Source organism: Sus scrofa, chromosome 1, assembly GCF_000003025.6.
Source record: "Sus scrofa isolate TJ Tabasco breed Duroc chromosome 1, Sscrofa11.1, whole genome shotgun sequence".
NCBI classification, from domain to species: Eukaryota; Metazoa; Chordata; class Mammalia; order Artiodactyla; family Suidae; genus Sus; species Sus scrofa.
This window is the reverse complement of record NC_010443.5, coordinates 127,051,794-127,078,117: the sequence shown is the minus strand read 5'-3', so window position 1 is coordinate 127,078,117 and position 26,324 is coordinate 127,051,794. Positions and strand designations below refer to the sequence as shown.

The following is a 26,324-nucleotide window of genomic DNA, read 5'->3' as shown; positions in this document are numbered from 1 at the left end:
ATTTAATTAATTTCACTGCTTCATCAAAGTTTTTTTTGTTTCTGTTTTTGTTTTTGCTTCATCTGTGACATGCAAAAGTTTCCACGGCCACAGATTGAACCTGAGCTATAGCAGTGACAATACCAGATTCTTTACCCACTTGACCACCAGGGAACTCCCATAAAAGACATTCTCAAGTAGAACTGACTTTTTTCCCCTTTGCAAGTGCATGGTAGTGAAAAATATGGTAGGTGTTGACGCCTGTTAGTGTTGATGCCCTGATTTATGCCAAAGTGGCAGAAGCTATAAACCATTGATTTTACACAGTCATCTCAAATTTCAACACAAGTTATTCCAGGATAAACTGAGATGCAAAGAAAATTTGTTCACCGTCTGTGTTTGTTTCCATACATTCACAGTAAAGATCTTTGATGGTTTGTTGATATTAGTGTCAGATAAATACAGTTAAAACGGAAAGTCCAGCCGTATTAGTAAGGCTGAAGTATAGTTCTACAGACCAGGTATTAGCTCATTTTCTGTATTTACAGTTGTGTTTAATTCAGTGATTTATTTCATCATTAGAAAGTGGAAGTGCCTGTTTCTTTGACTTGTTATTGAGCAGGCTTTCAGCACCATCATACTGTGCAAGAGTTTATAAGTCTCTCATATATTATGTATACTTTTTCAACCAATGCAATATGATAACTTGTTCCTTAAGATACCTCACTTGGTTTTGTAATTTTAGTTTGAAAAGAATCTGAAAAAGAGTGTATGTATAACTGAATCACTTTGTTCTAAGCAGAAATTATCACAACATTGTAAATCAACCTTCAATAAAACTTTTTTTTTTTTTTTTTAGAAAAGAAAAGCTGTAACTTTTTGGCTTTTAAAGATCTGGTCATGTGTACGTTTAAAGTATTGATTTTCTTTTTTTAAAAAAACTGATGTGATTGTTCTCACATGACAGTGTAACTGAATTTGCACCATAATTCTATTTGAATATATTCTATAGCATAAGACACAGTAAGAAAACAGTAATTTTGCAACCAAGGGGAAAATAGCTTTTATCATATTTTCATTTGTAAATTTACTGTTTCATTCAGTTTCTTTGGAGTGGTTTTCCCCATTTTGTGAGTCAGAGAATTCTGTGTCAGTTTCTTTTCATCACTTGTACCAATGGATTAAAATCACAAATTGCCAGATCTCCCTCTTTCTATCCAATAGCCTGTTCTTAATTATAAATTATAAACTTACTTTTTATTTAAAAGATTACTAGGAGTTCCTGGGTGACTTAGTGGTTAAAGATTCAGCATTGGTACTGGTATAGCTTGTTGTAATTGCTGTGGCTTGATCCCTGGCCTGGGAATTTCTGCATGCCACGGGCATGGTCCAATGAAAAAAATAATTTAAAGAATAAAATAAATTACTAAATTCTAAAATGAGTATTTTAGATAAAAATTTAAAAATCAAAGTTAATATTATTGTAAAGCAAAACAACAAGAATACTCTTTGTTTCCATATATATATAAACTTTTGAGATTCCTTGAGTTTATTGGATCATAATGAGCTACAAAGATTGTAGGAGGTGTAAGTGTTCAAGACAGCTGGTAAGAGCACAATAGAAGTATTGAATGCAAAAATCTTTTGTATTTATTCATATATTTGCCTTGGTAGTGTTCATTCTTTTCTTCAGATTTAGGATTCCACCTGGTGGTATTTATTTTATGCCTAAAGAACTTCATTTGGTATTTCTCATGCAGATCAGCTGGAAATCTTTTCTGTCTCATAATGCCTTAAAGTGAACAACTAAAAAGATTTCTGTTTCTTGCCAATTTGATGTCTTAAATTTTTTCCCCTTATTTTATTTTCTATTTCTCTTAAAGGCATAATTTATTTACTTACCTAATGTTTGTTTTAGTTTTGTTTTTATTGCCAAAAAGGGTTTCTTTTATTTCTAATTATTAGTTCTGTGTCTTCATTTATGAGTTTTTCTCACTCTGGTGTATGTTCCATACCACTTTCCTAATGTTTTTGGGGTTTTTTTGAAATACAGTTTATAATTTTTATCTGTTCTCTCACTCTTATTTATTTTGCTTTTTAGGGCTGCATCTGCAGCATATGAAGTTTTTCTGACATGCTTTCTTTATCTGAAGAGATGTTAGTTTACTCCTTGTGTGTTTTACTATAATAATTTTGTATGGGATTTGAGAGCTATACTTTCTTTTTGTTTGTTAAAAAATTTTATATTGAAGTACAGTTGATTTACAGTGTCATGTTAATTTCAGGTATATAGCGAAATTATTCAGTTAATACATATGTGTGTGTGTTTTCTTTTCCAGATTCTTTTCCATTATAGTTTATTACAAAATATTGAGTATAGGTTCCTGTGCTATACATTAGGTCCTTGTTGGTTATCTGTTTTATATATAGTAATATGTATATGTTAATTCCAAACTCCTAATTTATCCCTCCCCTTCCTTTCCCCTTTGATAATTTTCAGTTTGTTTTCTATGTCTGCAGGTCTGTTTCTCTTTTGTGTGTAAGTTCCTTTTTATTTATTTATTTTTTTTGAGACTCCACATATAAGTGAGGTCATATAATATATATATATGTCTTTGTCTGACTTACTTCACTTAGTGTGATAATCTGTAGGTCCATCCATGTTGCTACAAATGGCATTATTTCATTCTTTTTAAGGCTGAGTAGTGTTCCATTGCATATGTATACCACATCTTTATCCATTCGTCTGTTGATAGACATGTACTCTTTCTTGTAGGAGATGAGATTTTTGTAAATTTTTAGAAGATTGTAAGGTTCAGGGTATCTTTACTAACTAGTTTTGTTGTTTTCGTATAGTTTTTAAAAATACAGCGATTGCTTTTGAGTTTTCCTGTCTCTCTATCCCTACCCAATGTTCTTCTGAAATTTCTCTTTCATTTTCTCTTGTGCCTTTTCTACAGTGAAATTTTGGTTCCATTCCCAGCAGATACCCTCATGTGGAGCCATGTTCTAGAAGGGAGCCATAGGTGGTCAATTTCAAGAGTTCATAGGAGCTAAAGTGCTCCTTTTTCAGTCTCACTATTGACTCCTTTGCTATTGCATTGGATAGAAACTTCCTATCCTATTTCACCTGCTGTCATCAAATTGGCCTGCTATGCTTTCTGGACTTCTGTTCTCAGATGTGTCACACACTTTTTTGCATTCCTTTGCTTTCTTCTGCACTGGTACTTACAGTTACACCAGTGTTATAGTTGTTAGTTTGTCCTCATTTGCTTGGAGTTTGGGAAGATAACTTGTTTCCTGATTTTCTTATAAATTTGCCCTTGGGTTTTTGGTCTTTTTTGCTTTTTGTTTTTTAAATGGTTGTACCTGTGGCTTATGGAAGTTCTCAGGCCGGGGGTTGAATACGAGCTGCAGCTGCCAGCCTACATCACAGCCACAGGAATGCCAGATCCAAGCCATGTACTGCAGCTCTGGCAATGCCAGATTCTTTTTTTTTTTTTTTGTCTTTTGGTTGTTGTTATTGTTGCTATCTCTTGGTTCTTGGGCCGCTCCTGCGGCATATGGAGGTTCCCAGGCTAGGGGTTGAATCGGAGCTGTAGCCACCGGCCTACGCCAGAGCCACAGCAACACGGGATCCGAGCCTCGTCTGCAACCTACACCACAGCTCACGGCAACACCGGATCGTTAACCCACTGAGCAAGGGCAGGGACCGAACCCGCAACCTCATGGTTCCTAGTCGGATTCGTTAACCACTGCGCCACGACGGGAACTCCTTTTTTTTTTTTTTTTTTTTTTTTTTTTTTTTTTTTTTTTCAATGCCAGATTCTTTAACGTGCTGAGAAACCCTCATCTTCATGGATACTGGCTGGGTTCTCTCAATCTACTGAGCCACAATGGGAATTCTGCCCTTGGGTTTTTGTTGTCTCTTTAGTTCTGTTTCCTTTGGAATTCAGAGATTTAAGAACACCACCTTCCCAAGATTTTTTCCTTAAAAGTCAATCTTAGAGTCAACTTTAAAAAATACAAATTGCAGAGACTTTGTATTTAAATTTATTAAAATAACCTGTACGGTAATGTAGGTATGGGTTTTTTTTGTTTGTTTTGTTTTGCTTTGCTTTTTCAGGCCACATTTGGGACATGAGCAAGTTTCTAGGCTAGGGGTCAGATTGGAGCTACAGCTGCTGGCCTATGCCACAGCCACAGCAACACAGGATCTGAGCCATATCTGAGACCTACACCACAGCTCACAACAATGATAGATCCTTAACCCACTGGAGTGAGGCCAGGGATTGAACCCACAACCTCATGGTTCCTAGTCAGATTTGTTTCTGCTACGCCACAAAGGAAACTCCAGTGTAGAAATGTTTTTTCTAGTTCCTCTTCTAGAAATCATGTTGTATCTAAATATGTCCCTAAATTGTATACTTAAATTTTTTTTCATTTTTTTTATTACTCAAATGAATTTATCACATCTGTAGTTTTATAATGATCATAACAATCTGATTTCAGAGGATTTCCATCCCACAGCCCAAGCACATCCCCCCACCCCCCAAACTGTCTCCTCCGGAGACCATAAGTTTTTCAATGTCTGTGAGTCAGCATCTGTTCTGCAAAGAAGTTCATTCTGTCCTTTTTTCAGATTCCACATATCAGTGAAAGCATTTGATGTTGGTGTCTCATTGTATGGCTGACTTCACTTAGCATTATAGTTTCTAGGTCCATCCATGTTGCTAAAAATGCTGGTATTTCGTTCTTTTGATGGCTGAGTAATATTCCATTGTGTATGGACCACCTCTTCTTGATCCACTCCTCTGTCAATGGACATTTAGGTTGTTTCCATGTCTTGGCTATTGTAAATAGTGCTGCAATGAACATTGGAGTACATGTGTCTTTGCAAGTCATGGTTTTCTCTGGATAGATGCCCAGGAGTGGGATTGCTGGATCAAATGGTAGTTCTATGTTTAGTTTTCTGAGGAATCTCCATATTGCTTTCCACAGTGGTTGCACCAATTTACAATCCCACCAACAGTGTACTAGGGTTCCTTTTTCTGCACACCCTGTCCAGCATTTATTGTTTGTAGACTTTTGGATGATGGCCATTCTGGCTGGTGTAAGGTGGTGCCTCATCGTGGTTTTGATTTCCTTTTCTCTAATAATGAGTGACGCTGAACATCTTTTCATGTGTTTCTCGGTCATCTGTATGTCTTCTTTACACAAAAAGACAACCCACAGAATGGGAGAAAATCTTTGCAAGTGAAACGATTGACAAGGGATTAATCTCCAAACTTTATAAACAACTTTTGCAGTTCCATTCCAAAAAAACAAACAACCCCATCCAAAAATGGGCAGAAGATCTAAACAGACAATTCTCCAAAGAAGATATACTTAAATATTTAAGAAAGACTAGGATTTGGTGATGAGTTGTCTTGCAGAATTGGAGCATCATCAGATATTTGAATGCATTATTCTGAAGAATAGGATTTTATTGTCAGTGACTGCAGGCCTTTAACCCTAGTCTTAATAGATCCCTCTTTCTCTTTAGAGATGTAAGCTAAAGTATTTGAATGTATTCTTAGTTGACTACAGAATAGCCTTTTCTACTGTATGTGGTAACACCACATTATCAGTAAGCTTATACACTACTGGTAAATAAGGAAATATTTTCACTATAACATGGTTGGATTTTGGTTTATACCTGATTTTTCCTAAACTAGACAAGGGGATCCTGAGTAATGGAGGTTTAATTTTATGTTACACATAAAGTTTTTAATTAAAAGCAGTATCTTATGGCAGGAATTCCATCCCAGGGAGGTACACCTTGGTCTAGCAGGGACTCTTCTTATATGGCAATTTGCGTTTCCATTTGTGTCACTTTAGCGTTCTTCCTGGCGTGAAGCTCCACTTCTTAGCTCCCATAAACCTTTGTTTCTACTTCTCATTTTTAATACATTTTATTAAGCTCTATGATAACTTTTCAGCTGCTCTTAGCAGCTTGACTGGTGTGTCCAGGTTCTCTCTGGAGGTCCCAAACATTGGTTTTCTTAGTGCTGTGATTACAGAGTTAGAGGAGCATTGGCTAGTCTGCCCCACTGTACTTCTGGACCCAGTTTTTTCCCATAAGCTTGGTTATGTGTTTTTTGTTTTTCGTTTTTCGTTTTTCCCCATCACCTTCGCTTAGGGTTGCAGAATGAGATTTCTAGGGATGTGTGTGTATGTATTTATGTTATAGCAGATGTACCAAGACACTTCTTCAAGAAAATGCTGGAGCTTAGTGTAGTAAGGCTTTCTGGCATTATTTCTGTTCTTAAAGGGCTTTATAAAAAGAACTATATTTCTATGCTAGAGATCCAATGTTTGGGATATGAAGTTTCCTATTCATCATTTTTAGATGCAGGGGGAAATGTTAAACAGAAATTTGAAGAATTATTTTCTGGGTCACTGAAGCATTATTTGTGCTATAATGATGTTGTTTTGATGAACCTACCTGAAATTAGAGAAACTGCTGAGTAAAAGTAAAATTCTATATTGAATGATATTTGCAGTATTATATTTTTTCTTTTCTTTTCTTTTTTCTTTTTTTTTTCTTTTTTTTTTTTTTTGTCTTTTTTGCCATTTCTTGGGCTGCTCCTGCGGCATATGGAGGTTCCCAGGCTAGGGGTCAAATCAGAGCTGTAGCTGCCAGCCTACACCAGAGCCACAGCAACACAGGATCTGAGCCGCATCTGCGACCTACACCACAGCTCACAGCAATGCCGGATCGTTAACCCACTGAGCAAAGGCAGGGATCGAACCCGCGCCCTCATGGTTCCTAGTCGGATTCGCTAACCACTGCCCCACGATGGGAACTCCCTATTTTTTCTATTTTTATCCATATAGGGAGTTATAATTTTGGCCATTTACAATACCAAGGTTTGTTTCAAAAATAATAAAATAATATTCAACCTTTAGAAAATGCATAGTAGTATTTTCTGTGGGAAAATCTAATTCTTATCAAAAGATTTCAGGCACTTTCATTAAAACAGCAAGAGATTATATTATATAGACCAATATTACAACAATGTAAGTAAATCGCTTATGTGGTAGATTACTAGAAGAATTGTACAAATGAGAAAAATGGTTATATAAATGGAGACAAATCAGGCTATTGTATGGAGTATACTATTTTAGTTAGTAATACAGATTTTTCTTGACTTATGATAGGGTTATGTCCTGATAAACCCACTGTAAGTTGAAAGTGCCTACTTAACTTACCGGACATGATAGCTTGGCCTAGCCTACCTTAATACATGCTTAATACATTGTCTACAGTTGGCAAAATCATTTAACACGAAACCCATTTCATAATAAAGTGTTGAGTATCTCATGTAATTTAATATTTGTAAGTGGTTTACCTTCATGATCAAGTGGCTAAGTGGAAGCTGTAGCTCACTGCCACTGACCCCCAGCATCACAAGAGAGTATATTGTACCTGCATATTGCTAGTCCAGGAAAAAAATCATAAGTCTGTATTGCAAAAATAGTGTAAAGTGGTCATGTGGATTTGCCCCATATAGAGAGCTTTGTTAAGGAGTAGATTCCCTAGTGTTGATTTGTACATTTAAAGAATTGAGGTTGGTATTAGGTGCGTGGCAGGCCCTGTTATTTTTATGTCATTTTTGGTAATATGTGATATACCAGCAGATTCCAGTAGTGGTCTCTCAAGGAAATGACACCTGTTCTTTTGAGTGATTCTAAAAGCAAGGAAAACTGCTGAAAATTTAGAGCACGTTGTGAAATTCAGCATTTCAGTAGCATGAAAATTTAATGGACTTGGGGAAGGGATCTGAAATGTTAGGATGCTGTAATTGTATTTGTGTATTGTAATTGCATTAATAAATACTCTTATGACACTATCAACTCTTTTCTGTTTTCTCCAACTATTAGTTATTAGTTCTGTTTGTTTCTCCTGGATATGAAAAAAGAGGAAAAAGGATATCATGGCATATTTTATCCTTTTTTAAGATCTATGTGTAATTGACATACAACATTATACTAGTTTCAGGTATATAGCATGATAGAGTATTTTTTTATATTGCAAAATGAGCACTCACCAAAGTGAGTCTAGTCGACATCTAGGACTGTACCCACGGCATATGGAGGTTCCCAGGCTAGGGGTGGAATTGAAGCTGTAGCCGCTGGCCTGTGCCATAACCACACCAGATCCAAGCTGCATCTGTGACCTACACCACAGCTTACAGCAATGCTGGATCCTTAACCCACAGAGCAAGGCCAGGGATCGAATCTGTGTCCTCATGATGCTAGTCAGCTTCGTTTCTGCTGAGTCACTTGATGAGAACTTTCAAGATTTACTCTCATAGCAACTTTCATGTATGCAATACAGTATTATTTACTATAATCATCATGCTATAAATTACATCACTGTGACTTCTTTATTTTATAAACTTTTGTGCCTTTTGACTCCAATTACTCATTTCACCCATCCTCACCTCCCTGCCCTCCCTGCCTCTTGAAACCACCAGTCTGTCCTCTGTATCTATGAATTTGGTGGGATTTTTTGGTTTGTTTTGTTTTTGTTTTTTTGTTGTCTTTTTTTTTTTTTCTTTCTTTTTTTTTTTTGGAGCCACACCCATGGCATATGGCGGTTCCCAGGCTAGGTGTCGAATCAGAGTTGTAGCTGCTGGCCTACACCACATCCACAGCAACACTAGATCTGAGCCGCGTCTTGCGACCTAAACCACAGCTCACAGCAATGCCAGATCCTTAACCCACTGAGCAAGGCCAGGGATTGAACTGGTGTCCTCATGGATACTAGTCAGGTTCATTACTGCTGAGCCATGACAGGAATTCCAGTTTTTGTTTTTTAATTCCACGTCTAAGTAAGGTCATATATAATTGTCTTTCTCTGTCTGACTTTCAGTATAATGCTCTTAAGATCCATCTGTGTTATCAGAAATGGCAAGATTTCATATTTTTTTTTGTATGGTGTGTGTAGTCTTTTTTATCTATTCATCAGTTGGTGACTGCTTAAATGTTGTTTCCATCTTGGCTATTCTAAGTAGTACAGTGAACATGGGGGTGCATATCACTCTATTATTTTAAACTGTAACCTATAAAGCAGAATGACTATTCAATGGATGTTTTTTCCTCTTATATCTTAAGGAAGAGAGAGAAAATCCCTCGAAACGGAGTAAAATTGAACGTGATATAGATAATAATTTGATCACATCAACACCAAGAGCAGGAGAAAAGCCTAACAAACAGATATCTCGAGTAAGACGGAAAAGTCAAGTAAATGGAGGTTTGTTAATGTTTAGATATTGCCTTATTAGGTATAAGCAGAGATCTCACTTGACACTTTGTTTTCTGTTTTTAAAAATCTACTTTGAGTAGTTTCTGCCTTATTTTTGTAATTTCATTTGGATTAAATATTAGTAGTATAAGGTAAATAAAAATATTTACCTTCCTAATATAAATCTACTTTGATGAGTTAAAGTGACAGGTAAAGGCAAAGCAACTAACTTTATACTATTTAGCTTGAAAAGGTATGTGAAGCAACAAGTTTTCATTTCTTAAAACGGTAATAAATATCACTTAATTTATTTAAAATATGTATAAAGAATCTATTTCTGAGTCATGGAATTTCAGAGCCAAGAGGGGATTTGGAGCTCTCGGGTCAGTTGTTCTCAACCAGGAGTGTTTCTTTCCCTCTTTTCAATGTATGGAGACCTTTTTGGTTTACCACAATGTATGGAGATGTCAAGTAGCAATTCCTCCACAGAAATTGACATCTAGCGGTCGGAGGTCAGGAATACTGCTAAATATCCTACAATGCACAGAACATTTCTCCCATAGCAAAGAATTATACAGCCCCAAAGCTGCTAGTGCTGCTGTTTATAAACCCTGATCTATTTCAGCACCTTATTGTGTTGCTGACCAGCTCCTCAAAGTCAAAAAGGAGAAAAATAAGATGGACAAGCAAAGAAAGCTATAAAAAATAGCACTTTAGAGCATGGACTTCTCCCTTTTAACCAGTGCTATTTTGAATACAACAATGATAATAATTCCTTACTTCTTTTCCTCTTAATGCAGTGATATATCTCTATTGTTAGAATTGACCATCAGAGAGAAAAGGGATAAACTAGTTAAAAGAGCTCTAGTGAAGAAGAAAAGAGATGTGGTAAAGTTGTGGACAGTCAAGGATGACTTACCCAGACATTTTTTTGAACTAATTTTTATTTTATATTTTTTAAAAACCCATTAAATCGTTTTATTTATAAGAAACTTTAAAAAGAAATATGATTATTCTTCCTAACTACTCTAAAATGGTGCCTCAATATCCATAAGTAATTTTTGACACTGCTCTATACATGGTCTTCTGTTTTGGTAGAGTTAGTTGCCTCTATTTAATTAGCTATTATTCATTAGAAATAGATAGGAGGGCAAGTTTTGTGAAGTGGCAGCATCGCAGAATGTCAATAAACAAAGGCAAAATCTTGCATCTGTTTTTCATATTGTATTTTGCTTTATTTACAGAGAATTTATTTCATTTTATGTTACATTGTGTTGATTTTGAAGCCTTTCAGTCTATGTAATTGCAAAATTTATTTTTATAAATCCAAATATAAAATAAAGTTGTTATAAAGATTGGTTTATTTGTGACTTACCTCAAGATTTATTTAAATGATAAGCTTTTTTAACATTAATGTTTATTTGTTTTTTTATCTTTTTAGGTCCATACTTGTGGTGTATAGAGGTTCCCAGGCTAGGGGTCCAATCAGTGCTGTAGCCGCTGGCCTACACCAGAGCCACAGCAATGCTAGATCCGAGCCATGTCTGCTACCTACACCAAATTCTCATTACAACGCCAAATTCTTAACCCACTGAACAAAGCCAGGGATCAAACCTGCGTCCTCATGGATGCTAGTTGGGTTCCTTAACCGCTGAGCCACAACGGAAACTCCTTTTAACATTAATGTTAATCAGTTTTTATTACGTATTTTGAAGGAAAAAAGTTATCTTTGTAATGAATGTTTTGGAACACATTTAGAAAAGTATGTTTTCCAGATTGCAACTTTTTTCTTTTGTTTCTTTCTTAGAAGCTGGTAGTTATGAAATGACAAATCAACATGTAAAACAAAATGGAAAATTAGAAGATAATCCTTCCTCTGGCAGTCCTCCAAGGACTACGCTGTTGGGGACCATATTTTCTCCTGTCTTCAACTTTTTTTCACCAGCAAATAAAAATGGTAAATATGTCACTAACCATAAACTGTATTTTAAAAATTAATAATTTTCCTGTTTGGTTTCTTTTAAAAATCTATTTGATTTTATTGCCATGTTTTTGTTAGCATCTTATGTTTGTTTTCAGTCCCATTAAAAACACACAGCTTCTAAAAAGGTCTTTTTTTTTTTTTTTTTTTTTTTTTAAGTCACTTGAAATAATTGTAGGTTATGTTCAGATCTATTGAAGTAAATCAACTCTGCTTTTAACTGTCTGAAAAGCTAGATGGTAAACTTTGGGCTGCAGGGAAAGTATTATTTTTTCTGTGTTGGGATGGCTTGTGTATCTTTAGAGTATGTACAGAGAATTGAGAAGCATTTTTAATGTTCTGGATCAGTAAAGTATAATTTGTTGAATATTTTAAGTGAGCTGACACTAGGTTATTTTTTATAAAACAATTTATTTTTATTATCATTTGCTAGTCCCTTCCCCACCCAAGGATCTTAAATTTAAACAAATATTGAATGTATCCTAATTTATGTGAATTGAAGGTTTCCACTGTATAATGCCTTTGCAAAAAAAATTTTTAAATGGCCTATTTCTCAACATATTTTTTATTGTTTTATTTTATTTTTTTAGGGCCGGACCCATGGCATATGGAGGTCCCCAGGCTAGGGGTCGAATCAGAGCCGTAACTACCAGCCTACACCACAATCACAGCAATGACAAATCCAAGCTGCGTCTGTGATTTATATATACCACAGCTCACAGCAATGCCAGATCCTTAACCCACTGAGCAAAGCCAGGGATCATACCTGCATCCTCATGGATACTAGTCAGATTCCTTTCTGCTGAGCCACAATGGGAACTGCTCAACATATTTTTTAAAAAAATAGCTGGTGTCCTACCTTTTCTAATAATTAATATCTGATTTCATACATACAAGATGGATATACACAAGATTGTTTAGTTTGTTGGTCTCTTAATTGCAAGTGCATTTCCTGTGTCCTGCATTTGTACCCTCCTCTTCTCAGGATTTCTAGTTTCGGTAGATATTTGCATGTGGATGATTTCCTTCCTTAACTATATGTATGCCTTTATCAGTGGGCCTTGTCACTTGTAGGATTTTTGTTTCTAGTTGTGGTCTTATCTTTTCCACCTAGAGAAATTCCTTTAGTAAACACCTTTTGTAAAGCTGATTTAGTTGGTGCTGATTTCTCTTAGCTTTTGCTCATCTGTAAAGCTTTTAATTTCTCCTTCAAATCTGAATGAGAGTCTTGCTGGGTAGAGTAATCTTGGTTGGAGGTTTTTCCTATTTATCACTTTAAGTATATCGTGCCACTCCCTTCTGGCCTGCAGAGTTTCTGCTGAAAAATCTGCCAATAACCTTATCTGAGTTCCCTATATTGCTTTTTCCCTAGCTGCTTTCAATATTTTCTCTTTGTCTTCAGTTTTGATCAGTCCAATTAGTATGTATCTCGGGGTTTTCCTCCTTGGGTTTATTTTACATGGTACTCGTTGTGTTTCCTGGATTTGAGTGAGTGATTCCTTTCCCATGTTAGGGAAGTTTTCAGCCATTATCTCCTCAAGTATTTTCTCTAACCCTTTCTTTCTTCTCTTTCTGGCACCCCTATAATATGGATGTTGGTGTGTTTAACATTGTGCCAGAGTTCTCTTAAACCATCTTCATTTCTTTTGAACCTTTTTATCTTTTCTCTTCCACATCAGTAATTTCCACTAGTCTGTCCTCCACCTTGCTTATTCATTTTTTTGCCACCTGTATTCTGCTTTTGGTTCCTTATAGTGAATTTTTTATTTCAGTATTTCTTTGCTCAGTGTTTCTTGTAATTTATGAAGATATTTCCAGTTTATTTCCAAGATCTTGAATCTTCTTTACTATTATAAGTCTAAAGTCTTTTTTTTTTTGGCTTTTTAGGGCCGCACCCATAAAATATGGAGGTTCTCAGGCTAGGGGTCCAATCAGAGCTACAGCTGCCAGCCTACACCAGAGCCACAGCAGCTTAGGTTCCGAGCCACATCTGTGACGTACACCACAGATCATGGCAATGCTTAATCCTGTACTCACTGAGCGAGGCCGGGGAGCAAACCCTCAACCTCATGGTTCCTAATTGGATTCGTTTCTGCTGCACCACAGCAGGAACTCCATAAGTCTAAAGTCTTTTTCACAGAGGTTGGTAATCTCCAGATCACCTAGCTGCTTTTCTGGGTTTTTTTTTTTGTTTTTTGTTTTTGTTTTTCTTGTTCCTTTATCTGAGTCATAATTCTCTGCCTTTTCATTTTGTATAGATTTTTGGTGTGGTCTCCTTTTTGCAGACAATAGGGTTGTAGCCTCTCTTGCTTCTGATATCTGCCCTGCTTGTGGCTGAAATTGGTACAGGGGCTTACTGCAGGCTTCCTGATGGGAGGGACTGGTGCCTGCCCACTGGTAGGTGGAGCTGATTCTTATCCCTCTGGTGGGGGGGGCTTTGTCTCTGGGTGAGATTAAAGGTGGCTGTGTATTTTGCAGAGATGCAAAAATAACTGAAATAAAAGATTCACTAGAAGCAACCAACAGTAGGATACAGGGGACAAAAGAACAAATAAGCAAGGTGGAAGACAGACTAGTGGAAATCACTAACGCAGAAAAGAAAAAAGATTGAAAAGAAATGAAGACAGTCTGAAAGAACTCTGGGACAGTGTTAAACGCACCAATATCTGTGTTACAGGGGTGCCAGTACCTGTTTGCTGATGGGTGAGGCTGTGTTTCCACTCAGATTATTGTTGAGCCTGGGGCTTCTCAGCCCTGATGGGTGGGGTCATATTTTTTCAAAATGGCCACCTCTTGGGGAGCACAGGCTGATGATTAGTCCCAAGACCTTTTCTCCCAATATCCTTTCCCCACAACGAACCACAGTCACCCCCTGTTTTCCCAGGAAATCCTCCACGAACTGCAGTCACGTCTGACCCAGATTCCTTTGGAATCTCTGCTTTGCTCTGGGACCCAGTGCACATGAAAGCTTGTGTACACCTTTGAGTCTTAGTTTCCCCCAGTCCTGTGGAGCTCCTGCACACAAGCCCCACTGGCCTCAATGCCAAATGCCCCGGGGGCTCCTCTTCCAGATGCCAGATCCCCAGGTGTGGTAACCTGACATGGGGCTCAGAACTCTCATTCCTGTGGGTGAGGCTCTGTGATACAGTTACTTTCCAGTCTGTGGGCTGCCCATGCAGCAGGTACGGGGTTGCTTATATCACATAATCATCCCTCCTGCCCTTTTGATGTGGCCTCCTCTTTGTCTTTTGGAGTAGGGCATCTTTTTTGATAGTTTGCACTTTATTTGATTGAAGGTTGTTCAGCAGTTGCTTGTCATTTTGTTGCTTTTATGAAAGAAGGTGAGCTCCAGTCCTTCTACTCTGCCATCTTAATCCCAAAGCATGGTAAATTTTTAAGTTTAATTGCTTATTTTTTCGGGATTTTTCTTTTGCTCTTTCAGTCGAAAGTAGTTCTTATGTCTTTTCATTTTGCTTAACTTTCTCTGTCTCTGTGAATTTAGGTGAAACAGTTACCTATCTTTAATTTTGTTTAAGCCAGTATTTCCTAGATGTATTTGACCAAGCACTCGTTTCTGTGGAACATCTATTAATGTTTTTAAAAACTAGTGCCTGCAAAGACGTCTTTGGAAATGTTGGTGCAGTGGGAAAAGAAGGGGCTTTGGAGTTAAACTTGTTTTAAATTTGTTTTCAGCCCTGCCACTCTTGAATCATTTTACCTTGGACCAGTTCTTTAAATTCTTGAAACTTTTAATCCATGAGAGAGAATAATCACATATAAGCGGGTGAAGATTTCAGTTCATTCAAAAGATATTGAGCATCTGCTATGTTCCAGCCATTGTGCTAGTCACTGGAGAGTCAAAGGTCATTAACACATGCTTCCTACCCTCTAGGAGATTATTACTTTTACCAAATGAAGAGATGTATAATATATTTTTATAAGTGCAAAGAATGGACTGGTCTTGTGTTCTAGATGATGGCTCACAATAGGCTTCATAGAAAAGCTAAATCCTGAATGGTAATTAAGGGCATTCCAGGTCCAGGAGCAGTGTGAACAAAGGGATAGTGTATTTCAGAAACAGAAATTAGATTGTCATAGATCTGTGGGGCATTGGATTTGAAGAGTGCACAGGAAGAGATAAGATAGGAGAATTATAAAGTTGTCAGATTATAGATCTAACTTGGTGAGGTATTTGAACTTTATACTTAGTAATGGAGGATTATGAAATGTTTTAAACTGTGAATAATATGAACAGGTGTGTTTTCTAAAGCTCTGCTTGGCAGTAGTGTTAAATAGGCTAGATGCAGGGAGAACAATTAATAGATTTGTAGTCCATGTGAGACTTCACACCACCTTAATTGTGGTATTAGAAAAGGAAAGGATTAGAGATAATGAATGGACAAATTTTGGGTACAGATTGGAAGTGAAAGAAGAGACAAAGATGTACACGACATTAGATTTTGGAGAGAAGTAAGTTCCTAGCAAATAGATAATTGAATTTAATTTGGACCATGCCAAGTTTGAGATGCCATGAAACAACCAAATAAAAATGTCTAGTAATAATCTGTCATTCAGGTATGGAGCTTAGAAATCTGGATTTAAGCAATGGAGCATAGTATTATAAGCTTATAAATATTAATTGAAACCAGTGGAGTAAATTGTCCATTTGGTTCATCAAACTGAGACCACAGTCTTTGGGGAAAACATATAAGGACTGGGCAAAAAGGGGAATAGAGGAAACCAGGAGAGACCTTGTGCCATGGAAGCCAAAAGAAGAGAGACTATCAAAACCCAGGGTCAAACAATCGGAAAGATAGAATGAAAGGAAATGAGCATTGGAACGACATCACTGAACCTGGTAATTAATTGGTCATTGGTCTCATTTGCCAGAAGATTTTCAGAGGAGTGGTTGGAATTTGAAGTCTAAAATCCATGGGTTAAAAGAGTAAAATAGAAAGGGATCAAAGATTACTGTTATATGGAACTTGAATATGAAAAAAATTAGAGCAGTCGCAAAGTCTCAAGGGGTGGTTTGTATTTGTGAGAAATGAACATGTTTTTAAGCCTCAGGGAAGAGACTAATAGGAAGAGCTTGAAAATAAAGGAAAAAGAATAACTGATGAAAGTTTGTAGAATCTACTGTTAGGGATGGGATCAAGAGAATAGGTAGGATTAGAATTGAATCAAGAGGAATACACATTTTTCTCAGATTCTGGAGGAAAGAAAGTATGTGCAGAAATAAATGTTTGGGCAGAAGTAGTTGATGTTTGGTAATTAGAATTTTTTCTTTGAAGGAAGACGTGGTATTACTTGCTGAGAAGATTCTGGTGTCAGGGATTGTAGACAGTGTTGAAGGTTTAGAAATGTTTGCTACTGGGTATAAGTAAAAGAAGCTGAATGTCTCACATACACTACACAGAAGTACTGAGCATCATGCTATAGGCCGAGCTAAGATTAGAGGGTTTTATTTGGAGTACAGCCAATTTTTATAATTTATTATTTCCTTTAACAGCCTGGGACTAGTGCCTAAGAAGCCTGTTAGTTAGATTCAAGAAGTATTTCTATGATGAATAACAGTGGAAAGACAGGGAAGCAAGAACACTGAGGCTGCTGGTTTGAGAATGGTTTAAATGATTCACTATGACGTCTAACTAGATGGGGAGGATGGAGAAGAAGCCCTTGAGAGGTGTGTTTGGATAAAAGCCTGGCTTTTTATCAAACATGAAGATCACACATAGTAAAAATATGAGATAGATATTTAGAAGATTATGAGGTTGTGGTAGGGGATTAATGATTTGAATTTTAGGTTTCAGAGGTAAACGGTTTCTCAGTGGTAGTGTCCAGGTTAAGGCCATGTAATAACTACTAAATAGCCCTATGAATGTAGATGGAACTAAAGAGGGCAAGACCTTTGAGGGTCAATTATTGGATGAGTCATTGACATCATCTGTAATAACAACTATACTGGCATTAATACAGCAGTAAACTGGTAGCTAGGTGTTAAATTCCTCTCTAATTGAGAGAGGATGCTGAAATAGAAGGTAGATGACAGTAGAGGGGATAGGTGAAGAGTTTTACATCCAGGTGACATCAATCTCAAAGGAGCAGATGTTTTTGCACACTAGTGGAAAACCAGTGATCTGGTAACAGCAGTGGAGGTAAATGAATTGATTGTGTGAGTACACTGAGTATGGGAGAATAAATAGCTTTGAGAGAAGGGTATTTGGAAAAGATGTTTTTTGGAAAGAGGTTAAATCTAAAGCAATGAGGGGGAAGGAATATCCTGTGAGAAATTGAGTTTTTGAAGGTTGATTTTAATTTGAAAATGATATTTGGAGGATTCCATAAAGAAATGGAGGGTTGGGTGTCAGTCCATAGTGGAAGAAAAATTAGGTAGAAGGTTCATCTAGGTGATGGTTGAATATCATGAGGAAGCTAACTTCTGCCTTTGTTACTGAGATGGAATATTGTTGAGATATTGTTCTTATGTCTTTGAATTAACAAGTTCTCATGGTTAGGGAAACAGCTCATTTTTAGATAACTATTTCCGGTTTAAAAAATAGAACTGCACAAAATGGCTAGGATGCTTAGTATTGGAAAGGTCAGGAGCCATTTGGGGATAATGAAAAATATATGTGTTGCCCAGCACATAGTAGGCACTTAATAAATGATATTTGCTTTAATGAAAATTCCATGGTTAGGAGTTCCCGTTGTGGTGCAGTGGTTAACAAATCCGACTAGGAACCATGAGGTTGCAGGTTCGATCCCTGGCCTTGCTCAGTGGGTTAACGATCCGGTGTTGCCGTGAGCTGTGGTGTAGGTCACAGATGTGGCTCGGATTCCCCGTTGCTGTGGCTCTTGTGTAGGCTGGTGGCTACAGCTCTTACTAGACTCCTAGCCTGGGAACCTCCATATGCCACAGGAGCGGCCCTAGAAAAGGCAAAAAGACAAAAAAAAAAAAAAAAAAAAATAGTGTCCTTAGGAGTTCCTGTTATGGCACAGCGGAAATGAATCCGAGTAGGAACCATGACTTTGCAAGTTCGATTCCTGGCCTCGCTCAGTGAGTTTAGGATTCGGCATTGCCGTGAGCTGTGGTGTAGGTCGAAGATGCAGATGCAGCTTGGATATGGCATTGTTGTGGCTGTGGCATAGGCCAGCAGCTGTAGCTCCGATTAAACCCCTAGACTGGGAACCTCCATATGCTGTAGGTGCTGCCCTAAAAAGCAAAAAAAAAAAAAAAAAAAAAAAAAGTATTCTTAGCTTTGTGTTGAATTTAGTTTTTATTTTTATGAATATATTTGACATATAATAGTCTGTAAATTTAAAGTGTATAACATGTTGATTCGGTGGTCTATGATCATGTGCTCTCTCATGTTGTGTAATTATTCTCTTTTAGTGTTTGGAATAATGAAATTCTAGTCTCATTATTAGCAAGTTTGATGATTATAATACAGTGTTGTCTATATTCACTATACTGTGCATTAGATATCTAAGGATTATTTATTACTTGTTTTAATTTTGTTCCCTCCCATCTTGGAGTTTTCCTGTGGTTCAGTGGGTTAAGGATCTGGCGTTGTCACTGCAGAGAACTTGGATCACTGCTATGGTGCAGGTTCAATTCTGGGGATCTTCTGCTTGCCATGCATGTGGCCAAAAACAAACAACAACAACAAAAAGTTTGTTCCCATCTTTCCCCACCCACTGTGAGCTCTTAAATAATGATTAATGTACACCGAATCATGATTTCAGGAACATCAGGATCCGATTCCCCGGGACAGGCTGTGGAAGCTGAAGAAATAGTAAAACAACTTGATATGGAACAGGTGGATGAAATTACTACCAGTACTACTACATCAACCAATGGAGCGGCTTACTCAAGTCAAGCAGTTCAAGTGAGGCCATCAATAAATAATGGTTTAGAAGAAGCAGAAGAAACAGTTAATCGTGATATCCCACCCCTTACAGGTGAAAAAGATTCCTTATTTTTCCTTGTATACCTTCATAAATGGTTTACAAAAACACAGTATTTCTTTTTTTGTGTTTTTTTTTTTTTGTCTTTTGTCTTTTTAGGGCCGTACCTGTGGCATATGGAAGTTCCCAGGCTAGGTGCCAGGCCAGGGGTCAAATTGGAGCTGTAGCTGCCAGCCTGCACCACAGCTCATGGCAGTGCCGGATCCTTAACCCACTGAGTGAGGCCAGGGATCAAACCAGAGTCCTCATGGATGCTAGTCAGGTTTGTTAACCGCTGAGCCACAACGGGAACTGCAAAAACTATTTCTTAAGTAGGCAGATTAATTTCATAAATTTTTCTTTCTTGAAGTTAAGAAAGTTAAAATTGGAAATAAATCCTTCTCCCCCAAATCCAGTCATTTTGAAATTCAGTTTCTTAAAGGTTGTTTTGACTATATATCAGTCATTTTACAGTTTAATTATTTGTACCAATCTTACTAGTAGGGGAAATTTAACACAGCTAACAAAATAATATATTCATTAATATATTTATTATAATTACATCAGTCTTAGATCCTTGAGGTCTAAAGTCCCTGTGTAGAGGTAGTTCCATACCTTCAGATTTGTTTCATATATGGATGACATTCCCAAAGAAACTCTTGTTCCTAGATCTGTCCTTATACCCCAACTTTGCAACCCAGTCCTGGATCCTTTTAAAGGGCTAACATAATCATTGGGTCCCCAAGCCAGCCGTCATGGAAATGTAGAAATTTGAAATCAGAATTTATTACTTCGGAGGGTTATGGTAGATAGACATATAAGACTAAAAGATGAAAGTATGTTCCATTATGCTTAAAAACAGAAATAAAACTGAAGATGGACATCTTTTTTCAGAAGGAGATCTTAGGAGTTCCCATTGTGGTGCAGTGGAAACGAATCCGCCTAGGAACCATGAGGTTGTGGGTTCAATCCCTGGCCTTGCTCAGTAGGTTAAGGATCTGGTGTTGCCGTGATCTGTGGTGTAGGTTGCAGATGTGGCTCAGATCCAACTAGAAACCATGAGGTTGTGGGTTCGATCCTTGGCCTTGCTCAGTAGGTTAAGGATCCGGTGTTGCTGTGAGCTGTGGTGTGGGTCGCAGACGCGGCTTGGATCCCGCATTGCTGTGGCTCTGGTGTAGGCTGGTGGGTACAGCTCCGATTAGACCCCTAGCCTGGGAACCTCCATGTGCCATGGGAGTGGCCCCAGAAAAGGCAAAAGACAAAAAAAATAAATAAATAAATAGAGTTTGGCATTAGAAGTAAAATGATGATCTCTCGGATATAAAGAGGAAACTTAAAAAAATCATTGAAGCAGCAGAAAACATGTAAAGAAAAAATACATACAATTATGGAACTTCCATACAGTGCCACCCTATACCAATTTAAAGAGAAAAGCACCATAATAAAAAATTTTACGTTTGTGAAATATAAATATCCATAAACTATTATAATCTTATAGTTTAAGAGTAATAGTGAATCTCACAAGCAAATCAACATGAATAATGTTCTTGGGTTGAAAAGACTTGCAAATGAACCTATTGTTGACATATTATTTAATGCTGATTACTTTGTTTTTTTGTTTTTTGTTTTTTTGTCTTTTCTAGGGCCTCACCCGAGGCATATGGAGGTTCCCAGGCTAGGGGTCTAATTGGAGCTGTAGCTGCCCGTCCCATGCCAGAGACACAGCAACGTGGGATCCGAGCCGTGTCTGTGATCTACACCACAGCTCACGGCAACGCCAGATCCTTAACCCACTGAGCAAGGCCAGGGATTGAACATACAACCTCATGGCTCCCAGTCGGATTCGTTAACCACTGAACCATGACGGGAACTCCAACTGTTGATTACTTTGTTTAGTGTTACAGGCTATTGAGTGGTAAGATAAAGACTGAAGTCAGAGCTCTTGGCTTCTTATTTGATTTTTTTTTTCCTGTTTTTGTGCTTCTGGATAACACTTTGTATTATTTTTTCTGACAACTGTAAAGATGGAGAAGGGATTTCTGTAACTTTAGTTTCTAGAGAGGAAGAGATTTATTCCATTTGTCTTATTCATTTGCTTAACATTTTAATTAATCACTTATTTGTTATGTTGGACCCTGTTTATAAAGATAAATAAGATATGTTCATTGATCCTGAGGAGTATGTGATCTAATTGAGTTAAGTGTACACAAAAATTACTGTAAAGTGTAGTGAGTACTGTTACAAATAAATGAGTAAAATGTTGCAGTTACTCTAGGAGGCTTATGAGAGGAAAGAAAGAAAAGTTTTGCTGATCTTAAAAGATGACTCTTGGATTTCCTGGTGACATAGTGGTTAAAGATTTAGTGTCGTCACTCCTGTGGCTCAGGTTCAGTCCCTGGCTGAAAACTCCACATGCTTCAGGCCCATCTGCCTGCCTCTAGCGTTGGCACCCCACTCCCCAAAAAAGACGAGTGTTAGTGACAGAAGTGTTCCTTTTCCTCAACTTTAAGAATGTAGCCAAAAGGAACAAGAAGTAAGGGGGCCGGCTCTACCATTTACTTACTGTGTAACTTTTTAGAGATTTTAGAGATCAAATGAGATGAAGTATTAAAAATGTTTAGCACAGAATTACTAAAATACTAATTACTTCCTTTCTCCTTTTCTCCGAGGTTAATAGGAATCTGAAACAGTAAAGTGGTAGGAAGATGTTTTCAGTTTTTTCTCTTGTACTAGTGAACTGCTACTGGCATAAAATTGTTAGAGGTGAACGAAAATTCTGCTTTACATCTGTTGTCATTTATTGAACATAAATACTGTATTGGCTCTGTTTCAGAAAGTATGAATACATGATTATAACAAAAAGGGATAAGTTTTTGTCTCGAAAGACTATTATCTACCAGTATTCCATTCCCATAGACAGAGTACAGCAGTTTTTATTGAGGTTTACTCTCTTGGTCCTTTTGGGAAGCTCTAACAAACTATCATTAGACTATGTGGCATATAAGCAACAAAAATTTATTTCTCATAGTTTAGGAGGCTAGGAAATCTAAAGTCAAAGTCCCAGCATATTCACTGTCTGGTGAAGACCTGCTTTCTGGTTCATAGATAGCTGTCTTCTCTTTGTGTCTTCATATGCCATGTGAGCTCTTAGGGATCTTTTTTATATGGGCATTAGTCTTATTTGTGAGGTTTCCAATTATGACCTATGACCTCATGATCTCCAAAAGACTCCCATCTCCAGATACCATCACATTGGATATTAGACTCAATGTATGAATTTTGGGGCAACACAAATATTCAGTCTCTATCTACTACTTAAACTTTCATCTGCAAGACATTACCTGTTTAGTTTGTAAGTTATCTTTGTCCCTTCCTTGAATTTAAGTTGTAAATATTGTCTTAGAGCTTCAGAAATTATGTTGGGAATTTTATATCAGTTGATTTAATTTTAGCTCAAACACAGAATGAACTATGTGTCGTGGAATGTAGAATTGCTTCTTGATTATTTTTAAGTTGCTTATAAATGAGAAGTAAAATAATGGGTCTTTTAAAGCAATGATTTCTGTATAGAGCATCATTTCTTAACTTTTAAGATCATAGACAACCTTGAGGTTCCTAGAAAAATGTACAAAACATTTTTAACCAATCATCAGAGGTTCATGGACCTCTTAAATACTGTTCAGGGATCTTAGGTTAAAAACTACCTTTGGGGACGTTCCTGTTGTGGTTCAGCAGTAACGAACTCAACTAGTATCCATGAGGATGTTGGTTTGATCCCAGGCCTTGCTCAGTGGGTTAAGGATCCGGCATTGCTGTGAGCTGTGGTGTGGGTCACAGACATGGCTTGGATCCTGTGTTGCTGTAGCTGTGTGTAGGCTGGCAGCTACAGCTCCAAACTTCCATATGCCACAGTTTCAGCCTAAAAAGACCCCCCAAAAAAATGCCTTTGGGTCTGTTGTCAGCATACATATATTGACTTGCCTGTATGTACAGTGCACTTTGTGAAGTATTATTGCTATAAAGAGCACAATGAAATTTTAATGGTTATACATAGAAATATCATCCAATTAGAAATGGAATTTTTGGAGTTCCCATCGTGGTGCAGTGGAAACTAATCCGACTAGGAACCATGAGGTTGTGGGTTCGATCCCTGGCCTTGCTCAGTGGGTTAAAGGATTTGGCATTGCCGTGAGCTGTGGTTTAAGTTGCAGACGCGGCTAGGATCTGGCATTGCTGTGGCTCTGGCATAGGCTGGCAGTTGTAGTTTCAATTGGACCCTTAGCCTGGGAACCTCCATATGCTGCAAGTGTGGCCCTAAAAAGCCAAAAGAAAAAAAGAAGAAAGAAATGGAATTTTTGTGAAGTGTATTTTTCTAGTAATAAGTAGTAAATTTTCTCTTAGCTGTTAGGGATTTAAATTTTGCTAACTGTTACAGCTTGCTATTTTGTCTGTAATGGTATTTTTTTCCTTTGGATCCAGAGTTAGATCTTTGTGTTAATACTTTTATTTTATTTTATTTATTTATTTATTTATTTTTTTAGGGCCATATCTGTGGCATATGGAGGTTCCCAGGCTAGAGGTTGAATTGGAGTTCTAGCTGCCAGCCTGCACCACAGCCACAGCAGTGCAGGATCAGAGCCACATCTGCAGCCTATGCCACAACTCAGGGCAACGCCGGATCCTTAACCCACTGAGCAAGGCCAGAGATCGAACCTGCAACCTCATGGTTCGTAGTTGGATTTGTTTCTGCTGTGCCACACCAGAAACTCCAATAGATTTGCTTTTAAATACTCTTTACAAATTATTTCAGTCTTATTTTTAACCTAAAATACACAGGGCTTCAGGAGGATCTTAATAAAAGCAATAAAAATGCATACTTCATGGAAGCATTAAGTAAAAGCAACATTTTGTTTCTCACTTTATTAAATAGCACCAGTAACTCCAGATAGTGGTTACTCATCAGCCCATGCAGAGGCCACCTATGAAGAAGACTGGGAAGTGTTTGACCCGTGAGTTTTTTGGGTTTTTCCTCTTTCCTTCTTGGAACTGAATGAAAGTACTTGTGTGGAGGGATGGCTGAATGGTTTATTACAAAGAGCATTTGGCCTATAGGTATTAATACTTTTACTGAATTACTGAAATCCAAATTTGTGTGTTTTACTTAGATGTTTTATAAGCTGGGTTTATTAGGTTAATAAATTTATTTAATTAAATATTTGCATTAAATATGCATTATTTAATTAAATATTTAAAGATGGGCTGAATTTAATAATGTGTTTCATATTTGCAAAAAGTTGAAATTTTCTTAAAATTTGATTTATAGCTATTATTTCATCAAACATGTTCCACCACTGACAGAAGAACAACTAAATAGGAAACCTGCTCTTCCATTGAAAACAAGAAGCACACCAGAATTCTCCCTAGTTTTAGACTTGGTAAGTATATTATCTGTAGAGTTAGAATAGAATAGAAGTGAATGAATAGCCTTACATGTACATGTACTATAAACATGTCTTAGGTGTTCTGAAATATTTTTATTTTAAGCACTATCTAATGCCAGGGCCACTCATTTTGTTGGTATTCAGTACCCTTTGAAAATAAATTAGGCTTTATTTTTCTTTTTAAATTAAATTATTTCCTCCATACTCCTATGTCTTTCAATTTTTTATTTTTTTTATTAAAGTATAGTTGATTTACAATAATTTAGTCGTGTGTATATATATATGTATATGTATATATATATATATATATATACACACACACACATTCCTTTTCTATATTATCTTCCATCATGGTCTGTCTCAAAAGATTGGATATAGTTCCCTGTGCTGTATATAGTAAGACCTCATTGCTTATCCATTCTAAATGATTTTCTTGAAATCTCCCAGTGAGTTCGATTTCATGCCTGTATTTCACCTTTTTTTTAAAATGAGTTAATTTTATGCAAGACCATACTCCTTTTCCTGTTCCTTTTTTTTTTGCATATTATTTAATACCAATAACTTTATTAATAAAATCTCAAAGTGTGACCTCCTATGCTAACTCATAAAACTTTTAATATGCTTTCTTGGTATGATTTAAAAATTTATATTTTAGGGTACCATAAGAGCTTTAGAAACTTTATATATCTTATCTTTTCCAAACCAAATTTAATATATAGCCATGATTATTTACCATCTGCTTGCAACTTCTTGATAATAGCCAAAAAACAAAAACAAAACCCGTTTCTGTTATGTAATATTTTAGAGATGTGGGTTTGTTTTCATTAAAAAAAATTATCTGGGTAAATCTGGCACATGCAGTTCTGTTCAGAGAGTTCAGCAGTTTAGCCTTTACCTAGGGAAAGAGATATAAGTATATGGAAGTCCTTAGTATTTAAGGTGTTCATTAGAGAATAGATAGAAGAGAAAATTTTGAAACTGATTATGAGTAGGGTTTTTTGTTTGTTTGTTTAGGGCTACACCACTGCATATGGCGGTTCCCAGGTTAGGGGTTGATTTGGAGCTCTAGCTGCCAGCCTACACCACAGTGCAGGATCCAAGCCATGTCTGAAACCTATGCCACAGCTCGTGGCAATGCTGGATCCTTAACCCACTGAGCAAGTCAGGGATCAAGCCTGTGTCCTTGTGGATACTACTCAGATTTGTTTCCGCTGACCTACGACAGGAGCTCCCTGATTATGAGTAGTTTAGATTTGATGTACAAATTAGTGAAAGGAGATTTGGATAGATTTTTTTGTATTGACAGTTGATGTCATGATAGCAAGTTTGGCTATGTAATTTTCAATTCAATGTGAAGGTAATAATTAGAAAAAAAGAAAAGAATTGGTGAGCACAAGGAGTTCCCGCTGTGGCATAGCAGGTTAAGGATCTGGTATTGTCACTGTGGCGGTTCAGGTAGCTGCTGTGGCTTGGGTTTGATTCCTGGCCTGGGAACTTCCACGTGCTGTGGGTGCGACCCCAAAAAAAATTATAAAAAGAATTGGTGAACATAAATAAGTAATTTTACAGAATTGGATAAAGAAGAATGATCAAAATTTAGATAGGCTGTAAATGAAGAATTAGTAAAATTACTGTGATTCAGTTATAGAAAAGAGAATACCTTTCTAAAGATGCTAAGAGA

The 26,324-nt window shown here is 37.0% G+C and overlaps 1 protein-coding gene across 5 annotated transcripts in view; it reads left to right on the top strand.

The window, feature by feature from the left end:
• The window catches only part of CTDSPL2 (CTD small phosphatase like 2), a 96,303-nt gene that overhangs the window by 47,630 nt on the left and 22,349 nt on the right, over window positions 1-26,324 (top strand). For 4 of the 5 annotated variants that reach the window (XM_021096504.1, XM_021096535.1, XM_021096494.1 and 1 more), the window contains 5 exons: window positions 9,142-9,280; window positions 11,079-11,228; window positions 19,002-19,217; window positions 24,133-24,211; window positions 24,526-24,637. In XM_021096504.1, coding sequence (XP_020952163.1) covers window positions 9,142-9,280; window positions 11,079-11,228; window positions 19,002-19,217; window positions 24,133-24,211; window positions 24,526-24,637 — 696 coding nt within the window. The remainder of the gene's footprint in view (window positions 1-9,141; window positions 9,281-11,078; window positions 11,229-19,001; window positions 19,218-24,132; window positions 24,212-24,525; window positions 24,638-26,324) is intronic. The other variant, XM_021096524.1, reaches the window with a different exon arrangement.